Here is a 21,017-nt window from a genome sequence, read left to right on the forward strand (position 1 = left end):
GCGCTGTTGCTATTATACCGGCGGGATAAATGACTCTTGCGCCCCACGCAAATCTAAAATGGGTTGGTCTGAAGTAGCTACATTACTCAAAGGTGTGGTTTGGGAGTAACGTGCAATAAACCAGAGTGTTATCTCACATTCCCTTTAAAAGCAAGTGTGCTTGTTCCATGGCGGATTGCTATTATAATGGCGGATTTGCTAGGCGCACGCTCTTAATACATCCATGGGCGCACGCCAGGAGCGGTTCACAGCCGAGGAGACCGACGTTTGCTATTGATTTTTCTTTTTGCAAATAAAGAAATGTCACAAAAACATACTTTGCGATGTTTTGGGCTCACTCTCACTGAATCACGAGGTTATGAATGCATGGTGATATTTTTGCAATGTAGTCTAACATTAGACCAAGATTACCTCACTATAGACGATGCAGCTCTTCTGTCTCTCCTCTCCCGTGCTGGTGCTGGGGCATTTGGGTTAAGTGGCATCAGCACATGCAGTTCAACATCACATCTCCTTAAGTCCTCTAATATTTCCTCATTTATGTCATCAATACATCCATGATTCATGGAAATGTTGTGTAAAACAAGGTCATATTTTTCCTTGTATTTATGTATGGTTTGCAAAAATGGGAACTGCTGGGTCCGTGAGATGAGAGAAGCAAAGTGTATGCGCGGTGTGCACACTCTACATTACGGCCAAGCATGCGCCCTTAAAATAGCATCTGAATAACGCGCCACTGACTTTAGACTAGGTTTTTCAGCGGAATTGTTTTCTGAAACTGCAAAATAGCACTAGGGAATGTTTGCACCGGAACACGCCTCCTCTTTTTGCTGAACCGCCCCCCGGGGGGCAAGTTAATTTCCTAATTAACCAACGTGAGTCTGTGGAGGGAAAAGTCCGCTGTGCGTCGGGTGCAAAATAGGAATGATACATGCGTCGGTGTACAAAGTCAATTGCGCTGGGTGCAAGATAGGGCCCAGTGTGTTCAAATTAATTTGGGTAGCCTACAGTATAATCCTAAACAACACTGTAGAACTGATGCTGTTCCATTCATGAACAGCTGGCTCCTCAGACTTGTTGTCATTTTACAAATTCAGATAGAGAATTCACCGTTATTGTGATTTATAATGGGGGAGAATCCAAAATGCTTCCTTCTCATTTGGTCTGTTTGACACAACATGCTAATGTCCTCCATTTTGTGTCAATGAACGGAACAGCAAAAGCCTAATTTATTGCATGCAATAGATCAAAGCGACAGTGCACTTTACAAACTCCCCCAGCTTAAATATAAAATGTTATGAATTTTGGATTGCCTGCCTTGCCTAAGCACAATTTCTGCCCTTCAGTATACATAAAAGTTTGTAAAGAAATATTTTGTACAAAGGAGCCAATTAAATCCATTCTGGAGCCTAGTTCATTCTATTAATTGCTAACTTTATTGATCCCCAAGGGGTAAAAACTTTGATACATTCAATGACAGTTTGATGATACCCAGATGTTCTTCAGAATAGATCAAGAGACGAGCGGTTGTTGAGCATTTTAATGAGGATATTAACTGATAGTATGTACTGTATAAGAGAAGCTGATGTTCAACTCAATAATCACCTCTTTGATGTCCTGGGTATGTAGAGTTTATTTTTTTAATTGTGTTTGATGTTCTGATTCTTTGTTTTCACCTGATGTAGGCTTTACTTAAAATGCAAACCCACACACTCTCTCTGTGGCATGAGCATTGTCATGTTCTGATCTGTTCTATAGCTTCATTCCTCAATTAACAATGCAGTGCCAAAAGCAATCAATGAAAATAACATGTATTTATAATCTGCTGTTGATGTAGATGTTGTGTTTACCAGTGTGTCCTTTAGAATGTTTTTCAGAAGCAAAAAGTACAGGCTTATCTGCTAATGTTAGCTACCGACCGTTACCTTGAAACCATCCAGCAAATAGACGGTACCATAGGGTGATTTAACGTCACCGCTCATTTTACACACAGTTTAACAACAAAACAAAATGCTGAGTTAACATTACTAGCTATGTTTTTCATGTTGGTTTTGACTGGTATGCACCCCCACTAACCTGGAAAATGGTTTTAAAACAGTAACGTTAATACAGCGTGTCGGAGGAATACAGCGTCTCCTGCAGCGGGGAGTCAGTCAAAGCCAGAGGGACCGTCACAGCAGCGTTCACTAACGTTAGCTTCTTGTCTCATCTAGGGTCTGATCAATGCTATTTTCCAATAAACTGTAGCTGTCATATTTCACGGGACCCACGCGAGTGCGGATTTAATGTCGCGGTTTTCGTCGCTGTTTCTCACTTTGCCTAAAAGATTGAGTGACAAGTAGTACTCGGCTCGCCCTGTTTATTTGGTTGCCATGACTTCGCGAGTGATGACGTCCTGTCACTGTTCCAGTTGCTCACCCTAAGGGGAGACAGAGCAGATGATAGTTTGCTTGAGTTCAGTAGAGCACACAGCTCTGCAGAGTCGTGTAATTACGACTTCATGACTTTTCATAAACAGCTGAAGGAGCGGCGGTGTACATAGCGGAAACCCTGTTGTGCGTCTGCCCTATTTCTGATACCGTTGTTGTGGTTTTGGACATTTCTGTTAGGTTTCAGTATTTTCCTTTTATATTTTGTTCTGTTTCTGTTACCTGTATTATTGATTTCTGTATGTTCCCTGTGTTTGTAGATTTATTCTGTATTTGTTACCTGTTTGGATATTTCTTTTGCCTTGTTTGTAGATTTATGTATGTATCTTGTTTTGCATATTTCTGTTGTGTATATTTGTATATTTACTTATTTCCCTGTTCATTGTGTAGTTTCTGTTTACCCTGTTTTGACTGTTCTGTTCTCTGTGTATATTTCTGTTTCCTGTTTTATTTTGATAAAAATAAGTCTGTTTTCTGTCTTGTCATGTCTAGTTTTACTTTTTGTGTTCCCGCCTTTGTTGATTGTCCTGCCCCGCCCTGATGTGTTTCACCTGTTGTATCACCTGTCCCTCATTTGTTCATTACCTCATGTATTTAACCTCTGTGTTCCCTTTGTCTCTTGTCAGATCGTTTTGTATCCCTTTGTGTCTGTTTGTGTTCCTGTCCTGTCAGCGTGTCGTAGCCTGTGCCCTTGTTTTTGGATTCCCTATTCTGGTTTTTGTATTTTGGACCTTTTTGCCTGTGCCTTCAGGACTTCCTTTGTTGTTTGCTCTCCTCATTTTTTGTTCATTAAACCTGTGTTTAACCATCGCCTGCCTGCCTGCCTGCCTCTCTCTGCGTTTGGGTCCTCTTTCCTCCGCCTCCCCGTAACAACCGTGGCGGCAGAAAAATATCAACATAGAGGAAACACTGGTTTACTGTGGATGATGAAATGTCATTATAGTAACTCAAAAAGCAGAAATTATAAGAATTCAGGTTCGGCTGGCTGAATAACCCCACTTAACTAATTAAAGTTTGTGTCAGCATTAATGAGTTGTGTGCTATGGTGGCAGAATTAATTGAGGCAATTAGTGAATCTCAGAGAGCATGACACACCACGGCAAATTGCTGAGCTACACAGTAGCTGGGTCACTCATAACTGACAGCAATCAGCAATCAGCTGCCCTAAGAATGACCTCTGGTGGACAGACAATCAGCCACATGAAAATGTTAAATTTACCATTATGCTGAGAAATGATATTATGAGGTGTAAAGTCTGTTTTGCTGCATGTGTGGTGGGCAAATCTGTTCAGCTGAGTGACCAATTAACTTGCTGTGGCCAGAAATCAGGAGCAGATGATGACAATATGCTATGAAAGAGACTTTTGTAGTCCTCAACATCAAAGTCACATTCAGTTATCTGAAGAATTTGGACCTTTTGAATGAGCTGTTCAAAACATCCTGAACAAAAAGTTCTAGCCTACATCTGAGACAAATGTTTTCTGTGAAGCAATATTAAAGAAAATGCATTTTATCAAATAGTTGGTTTATGCTGTATTGTCCCTTTGAGGGAGCTTTGAGCTAAATGCTAATGTTAACATGTTAACGTTCACTTCTCGCTAACATGTTGCTATATTCTAGCCTATTTATGAGACATGCTGCATGACTCTGGGCATTGTAGGTCGGTCGGTCCACCATTTTGGTCCAGACTGAAATATTCTCCACAACTATTGGATGGATAACAAAACGTCGTACAGCCATTCATGGCCCCCAGATGATAAATCCTATTAACTTTGGTGATCCCCTGACTTTTCATCTAGTATCATTATTGTGTCAAAATTTTAATTTGGTTTGTCTGTCAAAATGGTGGACCAACCGACCTGAAATGCCCAGAGTCATGCAGCATGTCTAAAAAATAGGCTAGAATATATTCTTTCACAGTACACCCTCTGTATTGTAAATGTCATCTGTCAAAATCCATAATACAGTATTTTCTTTACATTGTTTCTGTAGTATAGAGCCTGACTGTCAAAAGTGGTTCTCAGACATTAGTGATAAGACTCTTGTCTTGCTCCATTTCTTTGTCTGCGTACCATTAGTCAGAGAAAGCTAACCGATGTGTTCAAAACGACATGAGGCATCAAGTAATTTTGCAAAGCTACAGTGTCTTACAAATGAACCGGTTGGCCTGTGGACATGACATGATGAAGGAAACTGAGATTAGCATGACAAGTGTGGCTGGTAGATGTGTTATTTGTCTGCTCTTAGAGTAAGATATATCTCCAACAGAGAGGAATTTAACTACAGATCTTAGAATTGCAAGCCAATGATGTATTCAATATAGATGCCAGTTAATAATAACAATAATAAAATAAATAATAATAAAAATAAAATTTATTTTTATAGCACTGATGAAGGAAGCACTGTACTGTAGGTGGATAATGTGATGCAAAGTGTAATTTGACTGTAAGTAATGGTTCTTTGTTACCCTCTGTAGTCGAGATCCCAGAAGTAGAAGGTCTTTTTCTGCAAACATCACTGCTTTGTGAAATCTGCATGGAGCATATGTGTCCTTTACTGATCACTCAGTGGACTTAAGGTAAATCAACACAGAAAAAAGCTTTTTTTTATGCACTTGAGTTTAACTAACCTCGAGATGAAATGTCACACGCTGGCTCTGGGCTCGATTTGGTGTTACGGTATATACATCAGGCACACCAACAAACACCCCCCCTAAATGGATAATGGCTTTGTTCCTCTTTGGGAAATCCTGCTCCTCTTTTGGAGGATGAATGAAAATAAACCTGCAGGACTCTGAGATAGTAAGTGGTGTGATTCAGGGGACGCAGGGACCCAGACACTAATGAGAAATGTGTAGATTTTTTTCTCCAAATGGGAGTCACTCAGTAACAAATTCTCTTTTCTGCTTGTTAGCATCAATCAAACCTCATCTTCCTCTGACAGCCCCTTCAGAAAGTGCCATGTGTATCTTTAAATAGCCCATACCAAGGCTGTCTGAATTGTGGCATGTATTTTTTATCAGCATAATGTAGTGTACGATTTATTTTCTTCAAGGACAGGATAATCTTAGTTTCTGTCAATTTAAGAAAAGAACTGTTCTCACATTTGCTCTGTCCTTCACCAAATGCTCTGTCTTTGACAGACTTAATTACACTCGGATTGCAGGGAAGAAAATAACTGCTCCTGTTTTGGTCACTAAACCATCTAAATACCTTGCCCAGGTTTCCAGAGGATTGCTGTTTATTTGTTGATTTTTTTAAAACAAATTGGGTAAAATCTTTGGTACTAGGGTTACTTACATTAGCACCTATTGTGAAAACTCTCTACGCCATAAAATGTGAGCAGGAATATTATGAAGTCTATGTATAAAAACAATGATGTTAGAGGACCTCCCACACTGCTGTTTAAATCTACCCTCACTTTGCAAAGTTGTTATGCACAGTAACTTTGAAAATGACTAGTAGTGCCTTAACCTGCACATTTTGTCTTTTCTTGGTGTAGTACAGTATGTCCATGTGTTTTTGCTGAAGCATTGTAATTAAATATGTACACTTTTAATTCAGTTTTCTCAGAACGACTGCATGATTATTAAATTGGCTACAGGCTCCTTGGACATTAATTATACAAATGCAATAATAAACTTGAAATCTGAAACTATTTAGCCTGTAAGGAATCACCAAATGTTTTTTAACATACATTTTAGTTTTAGAGCTGAAGATGAATTTCTGTGTGTCAGTTGTTTTTCAGAAAACTCAACAACAAGCCTTTATCCAGTTGCATTGATAGTGTTAATGGAGTTTTATTTTCCTGTTCCTTTAAAGCTGTTGTGTGCACCCTGTTAACATGGCTTATCATGACATTTGGTAAGCCTGCAAATAGAATCTGGTCATTACTGTGTACGTTGTACACTGCTGTTTAGTCAACATACGCAACTTTGAATATACTAAGATGAGAGTCTATTAATCGTAATTTAGGGCTGCACCTGGCAGCATAAGGCACAACAACAAAGTGTATCTGGCAGAGCCTGGCAGGATGTCCATGGATGTTTTGGGAATGTATCTAACCTTTGTGTCCCCAGGCACTGGTATTAACAGGACAATACTGTATACTGTATTATAGTGATGTACACAGTCCTTTCCATGTGGAAGAACCAGATGTGCAGGACTTGTCTTAAACTTAATGTCCTAACAATGTGAGGAGTTGGGTACGTGTTGGTAGAGCTGGGCAATATATTGATATTATATCGATATCGTGATATGAGACTAGATATCATCTTAGATTTTGGATATCGTAATATGGCATAAGTGTTGTCTTTTCCTGCTTTTAAAGGCTACATTACAGTAAAGTGATGTCATTTTTTGAACTTACCAGACTGTTGTAACTGTTCTATGATTTGCCTTTACCCACTTAGTCATTATATCCACATTACTGATGATTATTTATCTAAAATCTCATTGTGTAAATATTTTGTGAAAGCACCAATAGTCAACACTACAGTATCGTTGCGGTATCGATATGGAGGTATTTGGTCAAAAATATCGTGATATTTGATTTTCTCCATATCGCCCAGCCCTACGTGTTGGTGTCTTTGTTGTTGAGGTTTGTCAAATTGCTTTAAATACCAATTAACTATTACTGGACGAATGGACAGCTTTGCATTGACAAAATTGTTACTTTCGAGTTTTTATGACTCAGATGATCCAATAACAACCTTAACATTTATTAGTGTGTTGAAACACAGTCAAAATCTGTTTATAATAGTGACTAAAGATGGACACACCTTGACTTAACCATGTCTCACCTGTTTGCGAGAGGCACAGTATGAATTGAATTGGCTGTGTGGTGTGTACTGCTTAAATTGAGGTCTAATGGTCAAAAGTATTTACTTCAAGATAAGTGATAAGTACCTGGGGGCTTCCTTATGCACAGATTTCACCTAGGCAGGTATATTTATTTTATTTAGCTGGCAACCTTTCCTTCATTTATCCATTTAGACAACTTTTCTCTGAGTTGCCCTTCAAACCTGCTACACCTTTGCCCAGATTGCAATTTCCTCTTCTCATCCATTACCCTAACAATTTCTATGGTCAATGAGCCATCTAGCTATGCTGGGTTTGAGTCTGAGGACAGGCTTCACATTCAGCTGCCAGTGAAAGCGAAGAGAGTGAGCGAGTCCAGTGTGTTTGTCTGCATCCACATTCAGTGTCGTGCATCCAACAGTCTCTAAGCTCATTACAGTAATCATGTTAAAGACAGGGGAACTGGGGAGCGCTTGGCCTGCAGCATGTTTCCTCTGGACTTCCCCAGTGAGACGGAGAACCTCTCACACAGGCTCCGGCTGAACTACTGAGACCCGGCCCTGCAGACGCTTGCTCCTAATGATCGGCTCCCGCTGCTTCTGTTTGTATGAAACCTACACTGGAGTATTCAGCTGCACCCATGCTGCCATACTGACCAGCTTGTAATTGTAAAGCCCTTTTGATATACAGCCATTCCTTTCTAAGTTTCTGATCCATTTATTGTGGTTGACACTAACACAGTAAGTAAATAGCTAATCCTGCTTACTGCAATTTACTGTGCTTTTGCACAGATGACGTCTAATTAAGCACCGGTGAAGAACAGATGAGTTTAGTTTATCTTCACAAACCTGCAGAAACAGCACAGTGATACAGTGACAATTTACAAATGTAGCAAGACTGTGGGTGGAGGAGGTTTTTGTTCGCTTTTGTTGCTTTCGGTTTTGTAGCTTATACAGTATTTTGCTGAGTCACAAAAGCTGTGATTCGGCAGTAATGACAGTGTCTGTCTTGCATATTGCCCCTCCTGTTTGTGCCTTGGTTTATTTAGTATTTTCAATCGTAGAATATCTACTGATTTTGTTTAAGCTGAGTCTCTTTATCTAGCCTCATGAGAAACGACAGAGCAAGTTCAGCAAAAGTGATTCAGACCCACTTCAGTTGATCTGCAATGGTGACAGTTTGTCTCTTTAAACGCCAAGTGTGTGTAACCATTAAAGAAACTTTAGTGACCATCTTAAGAAACACTAATGAAACTCAGAGCCTTTTATCATTCATCAGCTTCTTTTGCAAACTGCACTGCATAGAAAATGCCTCATTTATTTGTCTTTGGAGCTGACAGAAGCCACCTGACCTGGGAATTGCCCAAAACCAAGGTTGCCATGGTAACCAGCAGATGTGGAGCATGAAATAGTGAGCCTGTGAGTCCTTAACTAAGCATGGCAGCATCCCTTACATGCTCCACTCTGTATCGTGTGGCTCCTCTATCTCAGTATGGGTCCAGCTGCAAGATTTGTCCAGAGGTGTATCGCTAGGTTTCCCATCCGTCCCCTCAGCTCGGAGAAGAAAGCGTGCACGAGAAGAATTTAAAGTAGTCAGCGTGGTTCTCATCAGTTGACCCTGTTGCACAATATGCTTAGGATATCCATGCTGAGTGTGGGTGGGTGGTTAGTTGACCAGATGTTTATGAAGCAGATTTAAGCCAGAGATGTTTGTTTCTAGTAATCAGGAACACTTGGGCGTAGATTTGGGGTGGAAAAGAGAGGGGGGTGGGGGCGTTGGTTTTGTCCCTGTTTTGACAATATAGTTTATTCCATTTGCTGCTGTATTACATGTTTCACATGTCCTACCCGGATCCCAGGGGTGGAAAGTAACTGATTACAAGAGCTGTTACCATAATTGCAAAATTATGTTACTTTTGCATGCACTTTTCTGAGTATACTCTGAAAGCAGGAATTATGCTTTAAATTAGGTCATTTTCACATTATGTTTCTCTCTACTTCTTTTGGAATTGCAAAAGTAACAGAGTGGTCTACACGTATGCTCCTATGGCAAAATCAGGAGAATGTATTTGTTTCTTTGAACATTTTTGTCCTTCTTTTTTAGAATTTGAGAAAACTTTATTCTAATGAAAAGATGCTCACCACTTTGGAAGGAATAACAATCACATTTTTGCAGTTACTATGAATGTTTTTTATTGAATTTAAAAACCTGAAATTTGCTCTATTTTTAAACAGGCAAGCACAAATGTGAAATGCATTTAGGTTATATAGCACCTCTCCTGACTTAGAGGTTTGTTGTAGTAGAAATATACCAGAAAAATATATCTTGTTAAAAATATGTCTTTGAAACATTCTTCAGAAAAGACTTCCAATTATTGTCAGCCGGCCTCCTGCGCACAGCCTTTTCTTGAAGAACTTTCTGATTTGTTGTATACGCCTTTTCCAGCCAATTTAAACATTAGACTCTCCAGTGCTTTTAGTCCTCGCTGAGAGAAAAACAAAGCTGCAAGGAGTCACACAATGATACTGCGCTTGGAATGTACTCCCAAGTTAACTGAGTAATGTGGGGTTTTTTTTTTCATTAGCTTTGGCCGTACACAGTTTGCTTTCAACTTTTATTGTTCGCTCTAGATGTTGACCAATCATTCATCATTTTGGGGGGGTACACACACTAGACAGCTGTTTGGTTAATTGCGTGGAGAGAAAAGGTTCTTGCTTAAGTGCTTTCTTTGTACATTCAGTGTCTGCCTGTCGTACATGTTTGTCTTCTTCACTAAACTGTGGGAATCAATGCACCGCTAGAAGAAATCACAGACAGTTTCTCATTCTCACAGTGCCGATCTCCACACAAAATGGCAGATTATGTTTCTCTGGCAGAACCTTCAAAAAAGCAGTTAAACTGAAGTGACACTTTCACATAAATGTATTTTCATGTTTCAGACAGGCTCTATCAAAGTGAATCACAGTCAACTCCCTCAATCTCTTTTTCTGCTGAACATTTCCATGTACTTATGACAGGATAGCTGAGAGGCCCCTCTGGATGAAACTGGGATTGTATAGTCATATTCACAGATAAAGCAGGCTTTAACATTGCCAAATCTCCCTCTTTGACCTTGTCTGCTTGACATTTAAAAGCTGACTTTAGTTGAAATCATTGCAGAGTGTACCCTACATCCAGATGACCCTGGAAGCAGTTGCAGCCGCAGACCTGAGAGCAGATTGGATCTGGCTGCTGCTGCTGCTGTCCAGCCTTATATGTCCAGGAAAAGGTGGGCACAGCAGCAGCCATGGCAACTGTGGGCAGAGTTGCTGATCTGGAAACAATAGGCCAACAACATGGCCTCACCCTGAATCTCGTCTCATGCAACAACATGGTTTCCCTCACACCATCAACAGGGGGTTTTATTGTTAGAGACTACTTTAATGTGGTTATACAGTACGTTACCATGTTGGCAGGTGTTGCCTTTTCTAATGCTTAACTAAGCTCACCTATTACAGATAATAACACAAGATATTGTGCAGGAGAAAGTGACTGCACCTCACGATTAAGCTGATATCTCTGCTTTCTTAGCTAAATGTTTGGTTTTGCTTAAAGAGCCAGAACAGTGAATCCCCGCCTTTGTATGTCTGGTTTCTTCCTTTACAGCATGCCAGAGGATATAAAATGCTGATAGAGTCCTGCTGTGTATCACACTTTGGACAGAAGCCAGTGTATGTCCCGTTCCACTGCGCTTGATACTGTAATCAGCACGCAAGTGGTAGTAGGCTACTGAAGTATGAGAGAGAGAGGCACTGTGCTGGGGAGGCAGTGCAGACCGGAGTTTGGAGTCGCCTGATTTACAGGACATGAGACTCTAGGGAGAATATACTGATCATAGGAGCCAGAGGTGTGTTGTCTTATACTCAAAGTCCACTGCAGGATGATCCATTTGGAATATTTAAGTCAATGAAGCCTAATGTAAACTCCCACATTCCCCCTCACCTTCTACCTATTCTACGGTATTTACTTGTGCTATAACCTCAGGCATTTACCACATGATTTTTTATACAGTTCATAAAAGATTGTGTTCATTTTTCACGTTTCGTCAGAAAAAGCAATGTGTGGCAGACAGCTCTTGCAAGCTGCTGCTTTTCATAAGGAGAGGCTGCATCAGTTTGATTTTGTTGCATGGTGCAAGGAGACACTCGACACATCTTAACTGTGACCTTTTGTAATTGTGATGCAATGATTTCATGAGCCGAGTCTGCCCTGTACTTACATATTCTTGCACTAATTACTGTCACATCTATGGAGTCTTTTCTTAATACTCATTTATCTGTGCCTGTCTGTCTACATTTGATAAAATAGCATTTAAATTATGTCATACTTTATTGCTGGCACATAGTTCTTCTATCACGTTGTGTAGTGTAGTAGAGAGAAACAGAAGGCTTATTACTGCAGTATCCCTTTTGGTTTGAGTGACATGGCTGAAACAATCTTGGGAGGACACTGTCTTTAATTTTTTTTGAATTTGCAATCTGCTGAACTAATTTTTTTTGTTGGGTAGGTTGTGAACTGCATCACAAAAAAATACAAGCCATAGAAATGTAAATGTCTTCGTTTTTTTAAAGATTATTTTGTGGCATTTCTAGGCCTCTACTTTTGACAGGACAGCCTAGACACGAAAGGGGAGAGAGAGGGGGAACGGCATGCAGCAAAGGGCCGTAGGCCGGAACCAAACCCACGGCCGTTGCGCCGAGGACCGAGCCCCTGCGCATGTGCACACACCAGGCGAGCCACCCAGGCGCCCAAAATGTAAATGTCTTAATCACAAAAGTGTCATCACCTCAGTAAATACAGCAGGATGTGCAGTCCCACCACTTCATCATATCTCCTAATGTGATTTGTGTGACGTTTGCATAAAGGAGCTGATTACACTTCACTGATAGCACACAGGTTGCATTTCTGATGACAGGCCAATGTGTGCTTCCAGGTTGCTTTGTCGTGTGAAAAAAACAACACACATGTCTATATGTACAAAATGCATCTGAGAGGAGGAAAAGAAGGCTGAATAAATCATGTCCAGTGTGCCGGAGTGCCAAAACCCTCAATTAATTTAGGGGTTCAAATTATCCTTTTTGTTTGACAAAGACATTGTGAATGGCAACCCATTCTGCCTGCAGTCTTCACATGTTCATACTGGGAGTTATGGTACGCCAACCCAAAATGCACTGCATGCAGCTTATGTCGCAGGGTTTATGCTTTACAGTTGGTGTGAGAACTGACAGTAGTGTTTCTGTGAGCACCAACTCAAAAAGCAAATGTGTGGGAGTTGAGCTGGAAAACAAATACATGTAGTGACACTAATAGTAATACCAAGTTGGCTGTATTTTGGTTCTGTCTTATGTTACAGTGTGATTGCTAATATACTTTATTTGACAAAGGTAAAGTTGCCTTTTATGTTGGGCTCAGTAAGTATATACTACTGTGTATACTGTATACGTACTGTATTATGTTGAGATCAAACCAGTCAGATGGTACAGTATGCAGTGAACAGCTACTGTATGTGGATTAAGTTGAAGCCACTTGACAAGCACCTGTTTAGATTTTTTTGTTCTCATAGTAGTCATAAATACAGCAATTACATACCCACATACTTTATGTGATGTAAGATAAATATGTAAAGAAATTCTCAATGTTTAATTTAAGAGAAATTAACCCATAGTGGGTTTAATTTGTGTGATCCATCTGGATTTATAAAGAAGTACACTTTACACTAATATTGAGTTTATTTGACGGTAGATTTTACGTTTGACTGTTTTCAAAGAAATACATTGTTTAACTAATATTTAATATATTAAATACAAGGTTCAGCCTTCATTTTTTTAGCAAACTAAAAATTATTTCAGTTCTATGAATAAAGTCCAAAACACCAAACTATTGACTCCAAACATGATCCCTGTTTCATATCATTACATCCCTTTGTTTGGCATAGTTATCAGTCAAAAACCAGATGTAGGCTAGTGAACCAGAGGCTGCGTACTGTAAATGCTCTAAATTATAGATTTATTAAAAAAATAGATTATGTTTAAAAATGTGGTTGATAATGATAATTAAATCATTGTGGGCTGAGTCCTTTGTTGTTTCGGGCTGATCTGCATCCATCAGTGTATGTAATAAAAGAAAAATGTTTGGGCGACATCTGTCCCTCCCCCTCACAGACAGACTGACTGACTAGTTCATTGGTTGACTGACTGCAGCTGCTGGGTGGAGCTCTCCTCCTCTAGTAGCTGTTTCTGTCTCCATCTATTAGAATGCTCAGTCTTTACATCTCTAAATGAGGAATGATGGATGGTACATATTGAACAACTGTGTTGTAAGACTTTGTGAGACTGTCTGGCAATCACAACCAATAATATCTCAATGGTAATGTAACCAAGCCAAGCACATTCGATACCCACTCTTATAATTTCTCCATTTACTGAAGGATTTGACTTCTAATCTTCGAAAAATTTAATGGATTTTACTCTGCTGCCATACCAGTGTAGGTATTAGTGAATGCCATTGTTTTTAATGATCAGGAAGCAACTGTTACTGTACATTCATTGCACTGCTTCAGCTTCGGATCCGTTTGAAACAGTGCTGCTGGAGAACGCTCTACTTCGCTGGATATTTTTAGTGTAAGAAGAGCTGCTCTCTCCCTCCCCACGACAAGGGCAAGATTCATAATTTCTGTCAGCATCCATACCCTCAAATTGCATTACGGCAGAGTGTATCGCCCAGGAGCAAAGCCTGTAGCGCAAAGGTTCATATTAAAATGTAACATAAAAAAATAAGTCAGTGTAACTGTGAGTGGCTCTACTGTAAATTTAGAGCATGGGTTTGATGGCTTTTTTTTTATCTGGATCGACAACCAACTGCTTGACTAACACTCTGTTAAAACTGTATAAAAATACCATGCAAGCCACTTTTAACATGACAGCTTGTTCGTAGTAATCCTGGTGAACTTTAAATAGCAAGGGTCAGTTCTGCTTCATAATGCTGTCCGGTTGATTGCTGGGTTCTGGTGGAGTAATGATTAATTAATTTATGGAACGTGTGGAGGATGTGATAAGGGTGGAGGTGAAAGCCTTTGACTTATTAATTATTTGAATTGTATTCAGGTAGACTCCAGATTCAGTGGGTGTTCTTTGCAAGGAAATGAGCACAAGGACATCTTGATGAAGGAAAGAATATAGTCTCTGCACGGCAAAAGAAAGTGGACATTTGGAAATGTAACAGAGGGCATGTTTAATTTGATATCTACTATCTGAAAAGAAGATGTGATAATAAGCAGTACTATAATACATGTATTTTTACACCCTCCACACCTTGTTAAAAAATAAACCTGCTCCATCCATCATTCTTTTGGCAGCTTACAAATATTTGAGTTTTTGCATCAGCGTACCATAATCATATTTCCCTCATGTTATTAATGTGGTGAAGGCAAGTTGACAGAATAATGTCTCTGTGGCCCCCTGTTGCTACTTAGATTACAGCCCTGGGCTATTAAATAGATGTATAATAATTTGCTATATGTAAGGTGTAAATTGAGTATGCCTCTCACTGATAATAAAGATGTATTTATGGATTGATTAATGCCTACTGTTAGGTCTCTGATTCACCAAATTCAAATTAGGATGTTAAGCGCTCACAATGATAGCCCAGCATTCATTAAATTTAGAAACCACTTTCACATATGGTGGAAATAACACACCTGACCTTGACACAATCTCTCCATTGTGGAGTAGAACAGAAATGTAGTTCCTGGGTTGCAGGAATTTTGGATTTGAATACGCAGATGATCAAAACAACAACTCTTGTTTGCTGTTGTGTGACCCACCACTGTCTGTGTTCCAGGAAAACATAATGGTCTCCAGAGGCATACTACGCTCCTGCAGGACACTGACCTTGCTTTTAATCAGACAGGGATAAAAGACTGATGCGGAGTGTCGGTGCAGGATGTAACGAGTAGAGAAAAGGAGGTGTGGAGCAGTTTAGCCAATTCGCATTTTCTTAACTCACGCATGCTTTAATCCTGCTGTTCTCAACAGTCCTGAGAACTGCTGAGGTCGGAATTACTCTCAGCCCTCCATCCGATGCCATTGACATACTACATGCTTAATTTTATAACAATTATAATAGTCCACCAGGCTGGAGATAATATGGTGTAGTAAAAGGTAATTCATATTTGTGAGGTTACTGAAGGTAGCAACCACAGTTTTTTCCTGCTGCTTCACTGGTTATTTTATTTGAGCTTTGGGGTTATTTTCAGTTGCATCACAGCTTGTTAAAATCAAATTGTCATCCTTTGCAATAATTGTACTTGCTTTAGCGTCGCCATTCCTATCAACCTTTTACCCCAGAGTGGGTGTTTGTGTAAGTAAGACAAGAGATGTTTGCATCTGCATCCCTATTTCTGTTTCTACTCCCAAATGCTGCTAAAGCAGAAAGTGCATACAAAGCTTTGTTTACCAGGGAATCATTACTGTTCCTCTGTGATCTCAGTTTAATGGGCTGACCTTGAAAATCCTGTGGCAATGTGGGGGGATGGCTTAGATTTGGTGCTTTAAGAAAAAGGAATTACAGTATACGCATTATGGATTTCTTATTATTTTTCATTCTAATGTATCTCAAGTTCCTTTTTTAATTATGTTTTCCTCTCAATGTTCTACGGGCCAGTACGACAGTAATTAACTCAAGAGCACAATGACAAGTGTTTGTTTAAAGAACATATCTTGTATTTCACAAAATACAAAGCATAAATTGATTTAATAGACAACAGTACCCTGACATCTGATGTAAATTGCTGTGGACAATCTTGCGCAGTATGGGCAACACATGCAGTACAATAATTGCCATATGATTTTTGCATTGAATATGTTCAAAGCAGCTGTAAAGAGCTTGTATGCTTTTCACAGTTGGAAACCCTGGTGGTGGTTCCAAGTAGCCCAGGCGTATCTCTTTCAGAAGAACAATCCTGCCTTTTGTTGTACTCTGCATTTCCTATATCTTCACGTTTACACTACATGAGAAACAGACAGGCATTTACTGTGGTATTGATCAAATAAAAACCACAACATTGAAGCCACCCTGTACAGCATTGTTTGCGTTATCTCGTTGAAGGAATATTATTTGTTGTCATCCACGCCCTGTTGTGTTCTTTAGGGTCATTCTGCTCTAAATGCCCTTGTTCTATTAGAAGTATTTGGAAGACTGGTCCAGACAAACTGTTAAGGCCTGTACTAACACTTTTTAAGTAACCTCTTTGGTTGTTGTGTGACAGACTGGTGCAGTGATCGCAGTTCTTGCTCTCGGGCTCTGTGCTGCTGCTGGTATTACAGTCAATCATTAGAGCTGTATCCTCTCCAGATGGCGCCTGCCTTCCCTGGTCTCTATTGAATTGTCCATGTTTGGACTCCCCAGCAAGCTGCTCTTTGGCCATTTGATGTCTTAATATTTATAATTCAAAGCAGGACTCTTTTCTGATGGACTAGCAATTGTTACTGGAGATAGTGTTTTGAAATTACATTTCTATGTCTACCTAGTGATCTAGAAAAGGTAATAAAATAGATAAGACTCAACAGATAGTCACAAAAGTGAGTTGTTTCTCATTGCTCCTCTCTCAGACGTGGATCCTTCCATGCTTTAAAGCAGAGCTAATGAGGAGCTGGCTGCATTGGAGTGTTTGCACGGGGATCGTAGTGAAAAATGTGCTCTCACACTACTGTAAGCTCAGGGATTATCATTATCCGCCTGGGTTTCATCATGTGGTTTCTGCAGTGCTTACTCTTTAAAGTGACTGATGCTACTCACAACATATACTAAAGTGACTGTTGCTTTAACAGTAGACCAACAGTAATCTTTAGCAAATACCTGTCATCAGAGGTAACATTGGCTTTTTCACAGAGATGGACCTGTCTGGAAATCTGGCAAAACCTCCATAAAAAATGCAAACATTTTATCTGCACAATCTATACTTTTGGTGTGTGTGTGTGTGTGTGTGTGTGTGTGTGTGTGTGTGTGTGTGTGTGTGTGTGTGTGTGTGTGTGTGTGTGTGTGTGTGTGTGTGTGTAGGTGGATGCTGTTATCTGTGAGTCTGTAGCCTGTCGTGGTGTCAGTTTGGGGTCTGAAGCTGCTTGTCTGGAAGAATGTATCTGTGGAAGAGCTGGATGACAAAAACTCGGTGGGGCTTCTCTGCCAGCTGGTATAGAGGAGAGCTCATGCGGCGCCATTTCGCCTTCTTCTTTGTGCTCGTCTTTCCCCTTTGTATGAAGGAAAACTCAGGGAGGTTAAGGGGCTAGTTGAGAGGAACCCTTGGCCATGATAGAGCCACAGTCACAGGTGGGCTCATTCACAACTTTTATCATTAATGAAAATTTCCCTCTCAGACTTTGTCTGCTCCGGCTCAAAAGGTGCCTGTGGATGAGCTGTGAATCTAGAGACTTCCTCTTCACACTTTCACGCATGATTTTCTTTTTTACAGGAGAACATTTTAATAATGGCTTGTTGATGCCAGCCATAACACAAGCCATCTATGTGTGTATAGCCAGCAGTATGACTTTACACACTCAAACCCTTACGTATTGTTTCTACCTCTGTATTTTCCAGGGTTGTAGGTCGGTGAGGCAATTCTACTACCCACCAAGATGGTGGCTTTGTCACTAAAGATTTGTGTTCGCCAGTGCAATGTGGTGAAGACGATGCAGTTTGAACCATCTACGCCTGTGTACGACGCCTGCAGGATCATCAGAGAGCGAGTCCCAGAAGCTCAGACAGGACAAGGTTGGTGAATGACTCAGAAAATGTAATTTACATAATCCAGGTCTATATGCATCTACATTTCCATGCTGTGTTTCACTTTGTGTTTCAGCGTCAGATTACGGCCTCTTCCTGTCTGACGATGATCCCAGGAAAGGAATCTGGCTCGAGTCTGGAAGAACCCTGGATTACTACATGCTGCGAAATGGAGTAAGATTAAGTCATATAGTTTGGGGTGGAGAACTGTCAGTGTCACTTATCATCTCTTGAAGTGATTTACATTTTCTAGAGGGACCTGAGATATTTACAGCATACCTCCCTGATTGCTGGGAGGGACTGCAGTTTACTTGCTTAGAACGATCAGCGGGGTTGTGGATGTCATTGTGCTTTCTCTCCGGTTTTCTAAGGATGTTTTGGAGTATAAGAAGAAACAAAGGCCACAAAAGATCAAAATGCTGGACGGTGCAGTTAAAACCATCATGGTGGATGACTCAAAAACAGTTGGGGAGCTGCTTGTCACCATATGCAGCAGAATAGGTAAGTGATAGTCTCCAAGTTCTGCTAATATGAGTCTTGTCAAGCCATTACCCAATTCTTGAATTACTCATCTTTTTTAATCTTTAGTCCAAGCCATACCACCTGACTTCATACAGAGTTTTGCGTTATGTTACTGTCTTATTACATGCTATTGAATTCATATTTAAAGGTGCTGTAGCTAGGACTGCGAAGATCCAGGACTTAGCCAAAAAAATTGAACCTCAACAACTTCTCAGTCCCTCCCACCTTTCTGCTAAAGCCCAAAACGGTCTCCTAAGCCCCTCCCCCCATAAGGGAGGTATATGGTATGAATAGGTGTGCATGAGCAGTGACTGACATGCAGTTAGACACCCCCCCTGGCCCTGATTGGAGCATCTGAACAGGGAGCGGTGGATTTTTGCAAATCGCACTACAGGCTGTAGGTGGTGCCAGAGGAGCCAGATTTTTTTTTTTTAAATTACCTGCTTCATGTAGTTCTACTGGAACATAGGGTCAGTTTAAGCAAATATGACAGAAAGTTAGTTTTATAAGTCTTACCTACTGCACCTTTAAGCAGCAGCATTTGTTAGCACTTTGGAGTATTCATGTATGCTTGATAAAGTCCTAATCAGGTTTTGTTCAGGGCATGATGGGCGTGATTTATCAAGCTCAAACAAGCTTGTTTCTAATAAATGCTAAAGTGTTCTTTCTTATGCCCAGACCGTGCAATCCTTGCCTGTCACAGAGGTGTTCCCTAAGTTTTATATTTCAATTATAATGGGCTGCCATCAAGCTCAATTGGGTGAGGAGGAGAGGGACTTGTGCCTGGCAGATAGCTTTATTGGAAAATGTTTGTTTAGAGTAGGTCTTTCTGCTTGGCTTCTTCTCCTCCTCGGCTCCCATTTTAGTTTGCTGGCTCTGTACCAGCTTTCCTTCACTTGTGTTTCAAAGCAGAGAGAAAGAGATAAAAAAAAAAGTGAGTGCAAGAGAATTGCAGAGGCGCTTTCTCTATGACGGCACTGGTTATCCTGCCAGTTTAAGGCATCTCCTTCTCTGAGAATGCCCTGGCTAACTTGTGTCCTTTTCAGGAATCACAAACTATGAGGAGTACTCCCTCATTCAAGAGGTCACGGAGGACAAAAAGGAGGATGGAATGGGGACACTGAAGAAAGACAGAACGCTGCTGCTGCGAGATGAGAGGAAGATGGAAAAGCTTAAAGCCAAACTCCACACAGATGATGACTGTGAGTGTGAAAAAACCCTCCATAAGTGTTGTTGATATCTTGATGGCTTTTGCGCCTGTTGTTAGGGGCCGTTTTATTTTCGCATTAATGAATCTGACTCAAGACCATCATGTGGACATGTGCTTTATCACTCAGGTTTCATTTATTGCATGGACATATCAGAGATCAGAGATGAGTAATGGAATTACAACTGTTATCTTTTGCCCAGAGGACACCAATTAAATAAAAATGACATGTAATGTAATGTAATTTTGAAACATGCAAACATTTTACAATATATATAAATTACCCTCCAACTTTGGCTGAACTAGCTTTTTGTTCAAAATGTTCACTTCCCTATGATTCATTTGGTGGATTGTCTATCTAAGCTGATACCTGGTTAAACTTCACCATCAGTATCCTCCTCTAGTAACATCTTTGTTAAGTGAATGTCTATTCATTTAATTGCATGTGGTAACAGAGTGTGTGTATTGATTGGGCAGTGAACTGGCTGGACCACAGCAGGACGTTCAGAGAGCAGGGAGTGGAGGAAAGTGAGACTCTGCTGCTCAGGCGCAAGTTCTTCTATTCGGATCAGAATGTGGACTCGCGGGACCCTGTCCAGCTAAACCTGCTCTATGTTCAGGTAAAACAATTACATGCACCTTATATGCTGGTGTAGCAAAACACAGAGGAAAGAGAGAATGACTTACTGTACACCAACAATTTCCCCTGTTACAGATTAACCTGAAACCTTCAATTTCTTTCAGAAGACCAAAGATAGTGTTATTAGGCTCAATAACTACATTGTAGCATGCATCTACTTTTTGGCCAGGTCTACACAGACAGATGTGGGAAGCTCAGATGTGGTCCAGACATGTTTGACTTGTTTCTTTGTTCATACTGTACAGTGACACAATATAAACCATTGAATGCAATGCTTTAGTTTCAGATAGAAAAGCTGCATTTTAAAGCTGTAAACACAACATTGACGAAGTTGATAATATGTGAAAACCTCTGGATTTGTCACTATAAGTGAACCCTTTCACATTGCTTATTCTTATTTGATCCATTGTTAATAAAAAAAATATTAGTGCAGCTTTAAGTTCCTCTATGATTCCCACCATCTAATTACTATTATTTTTACTTTTATATAGCTCTTCTTTAAAAGCCCCCTTCTTCTCCATACACACATGTAGTTATCAGCACCACCAGTATTGCCCATTGTTGGGCTCTAACATTGAGATGGCCAGATGTTTTAATGTTGGTGG

The 21,017-nt window shown here is 40.2% G+C and overlaps 1 protein-coding gene across 7 annotated transcripts in view; it reads left to right on the forward strand.

Annotated features, from left to right (window-relative positions):
• tln2b (talin 2b) overlaps positions 1-21,017 on the forward strand; it is an 86,169-nt gene that overhangs the window by 14,684 nt on the left and 50,468 nt on the right. For 6 of the 7 annotated variants that reach the window (XM_031283162.2, XM_031283164.2, XM_031283165.2 and 3 more), the window contains exons 2-6: positions 17,858-18,031; positions 18,120-18,217; positions 18,415-18,544; positions 19,612-19,767; positions 20,250-20,392. In XM_031283162.2, coding sequence (XP_031139022.1) covers positions 17,896-18,031; positions 18,120-18,217; positions 18,415-18,544; positions 19,612-19,767; positions 20,250-20,392 — 663 coding nt within the window. In that variant the 5' untranslated portion in view covers positions 17,858-17,895. The remainder of the gene's footprint in view (positions 1-17,857; positions 18,032-18,119; positions 18,218-18,414; positions 18,545-19,611; positions 19,768-20,249; positions 20,393-21,017) is intronic. The other variant, XM_031283163.2, reaches the window with a different exon arrangement.

Source organism: Sander lucioperca, chromosome 7, assembly GCF_008315115.2.
Source record: "Sander lucioperca isolate FBNREF2018 chromosome 7, SLUC_FBN_1.2, whole genome shotgun sequence".
NCBI classification, from domain to species: domain Eukaryota; kingdom Metazoa; phylum Chordata; class Actinopteri; order Perciformes; family Percidae; genus Sander; species Sander lucioperca.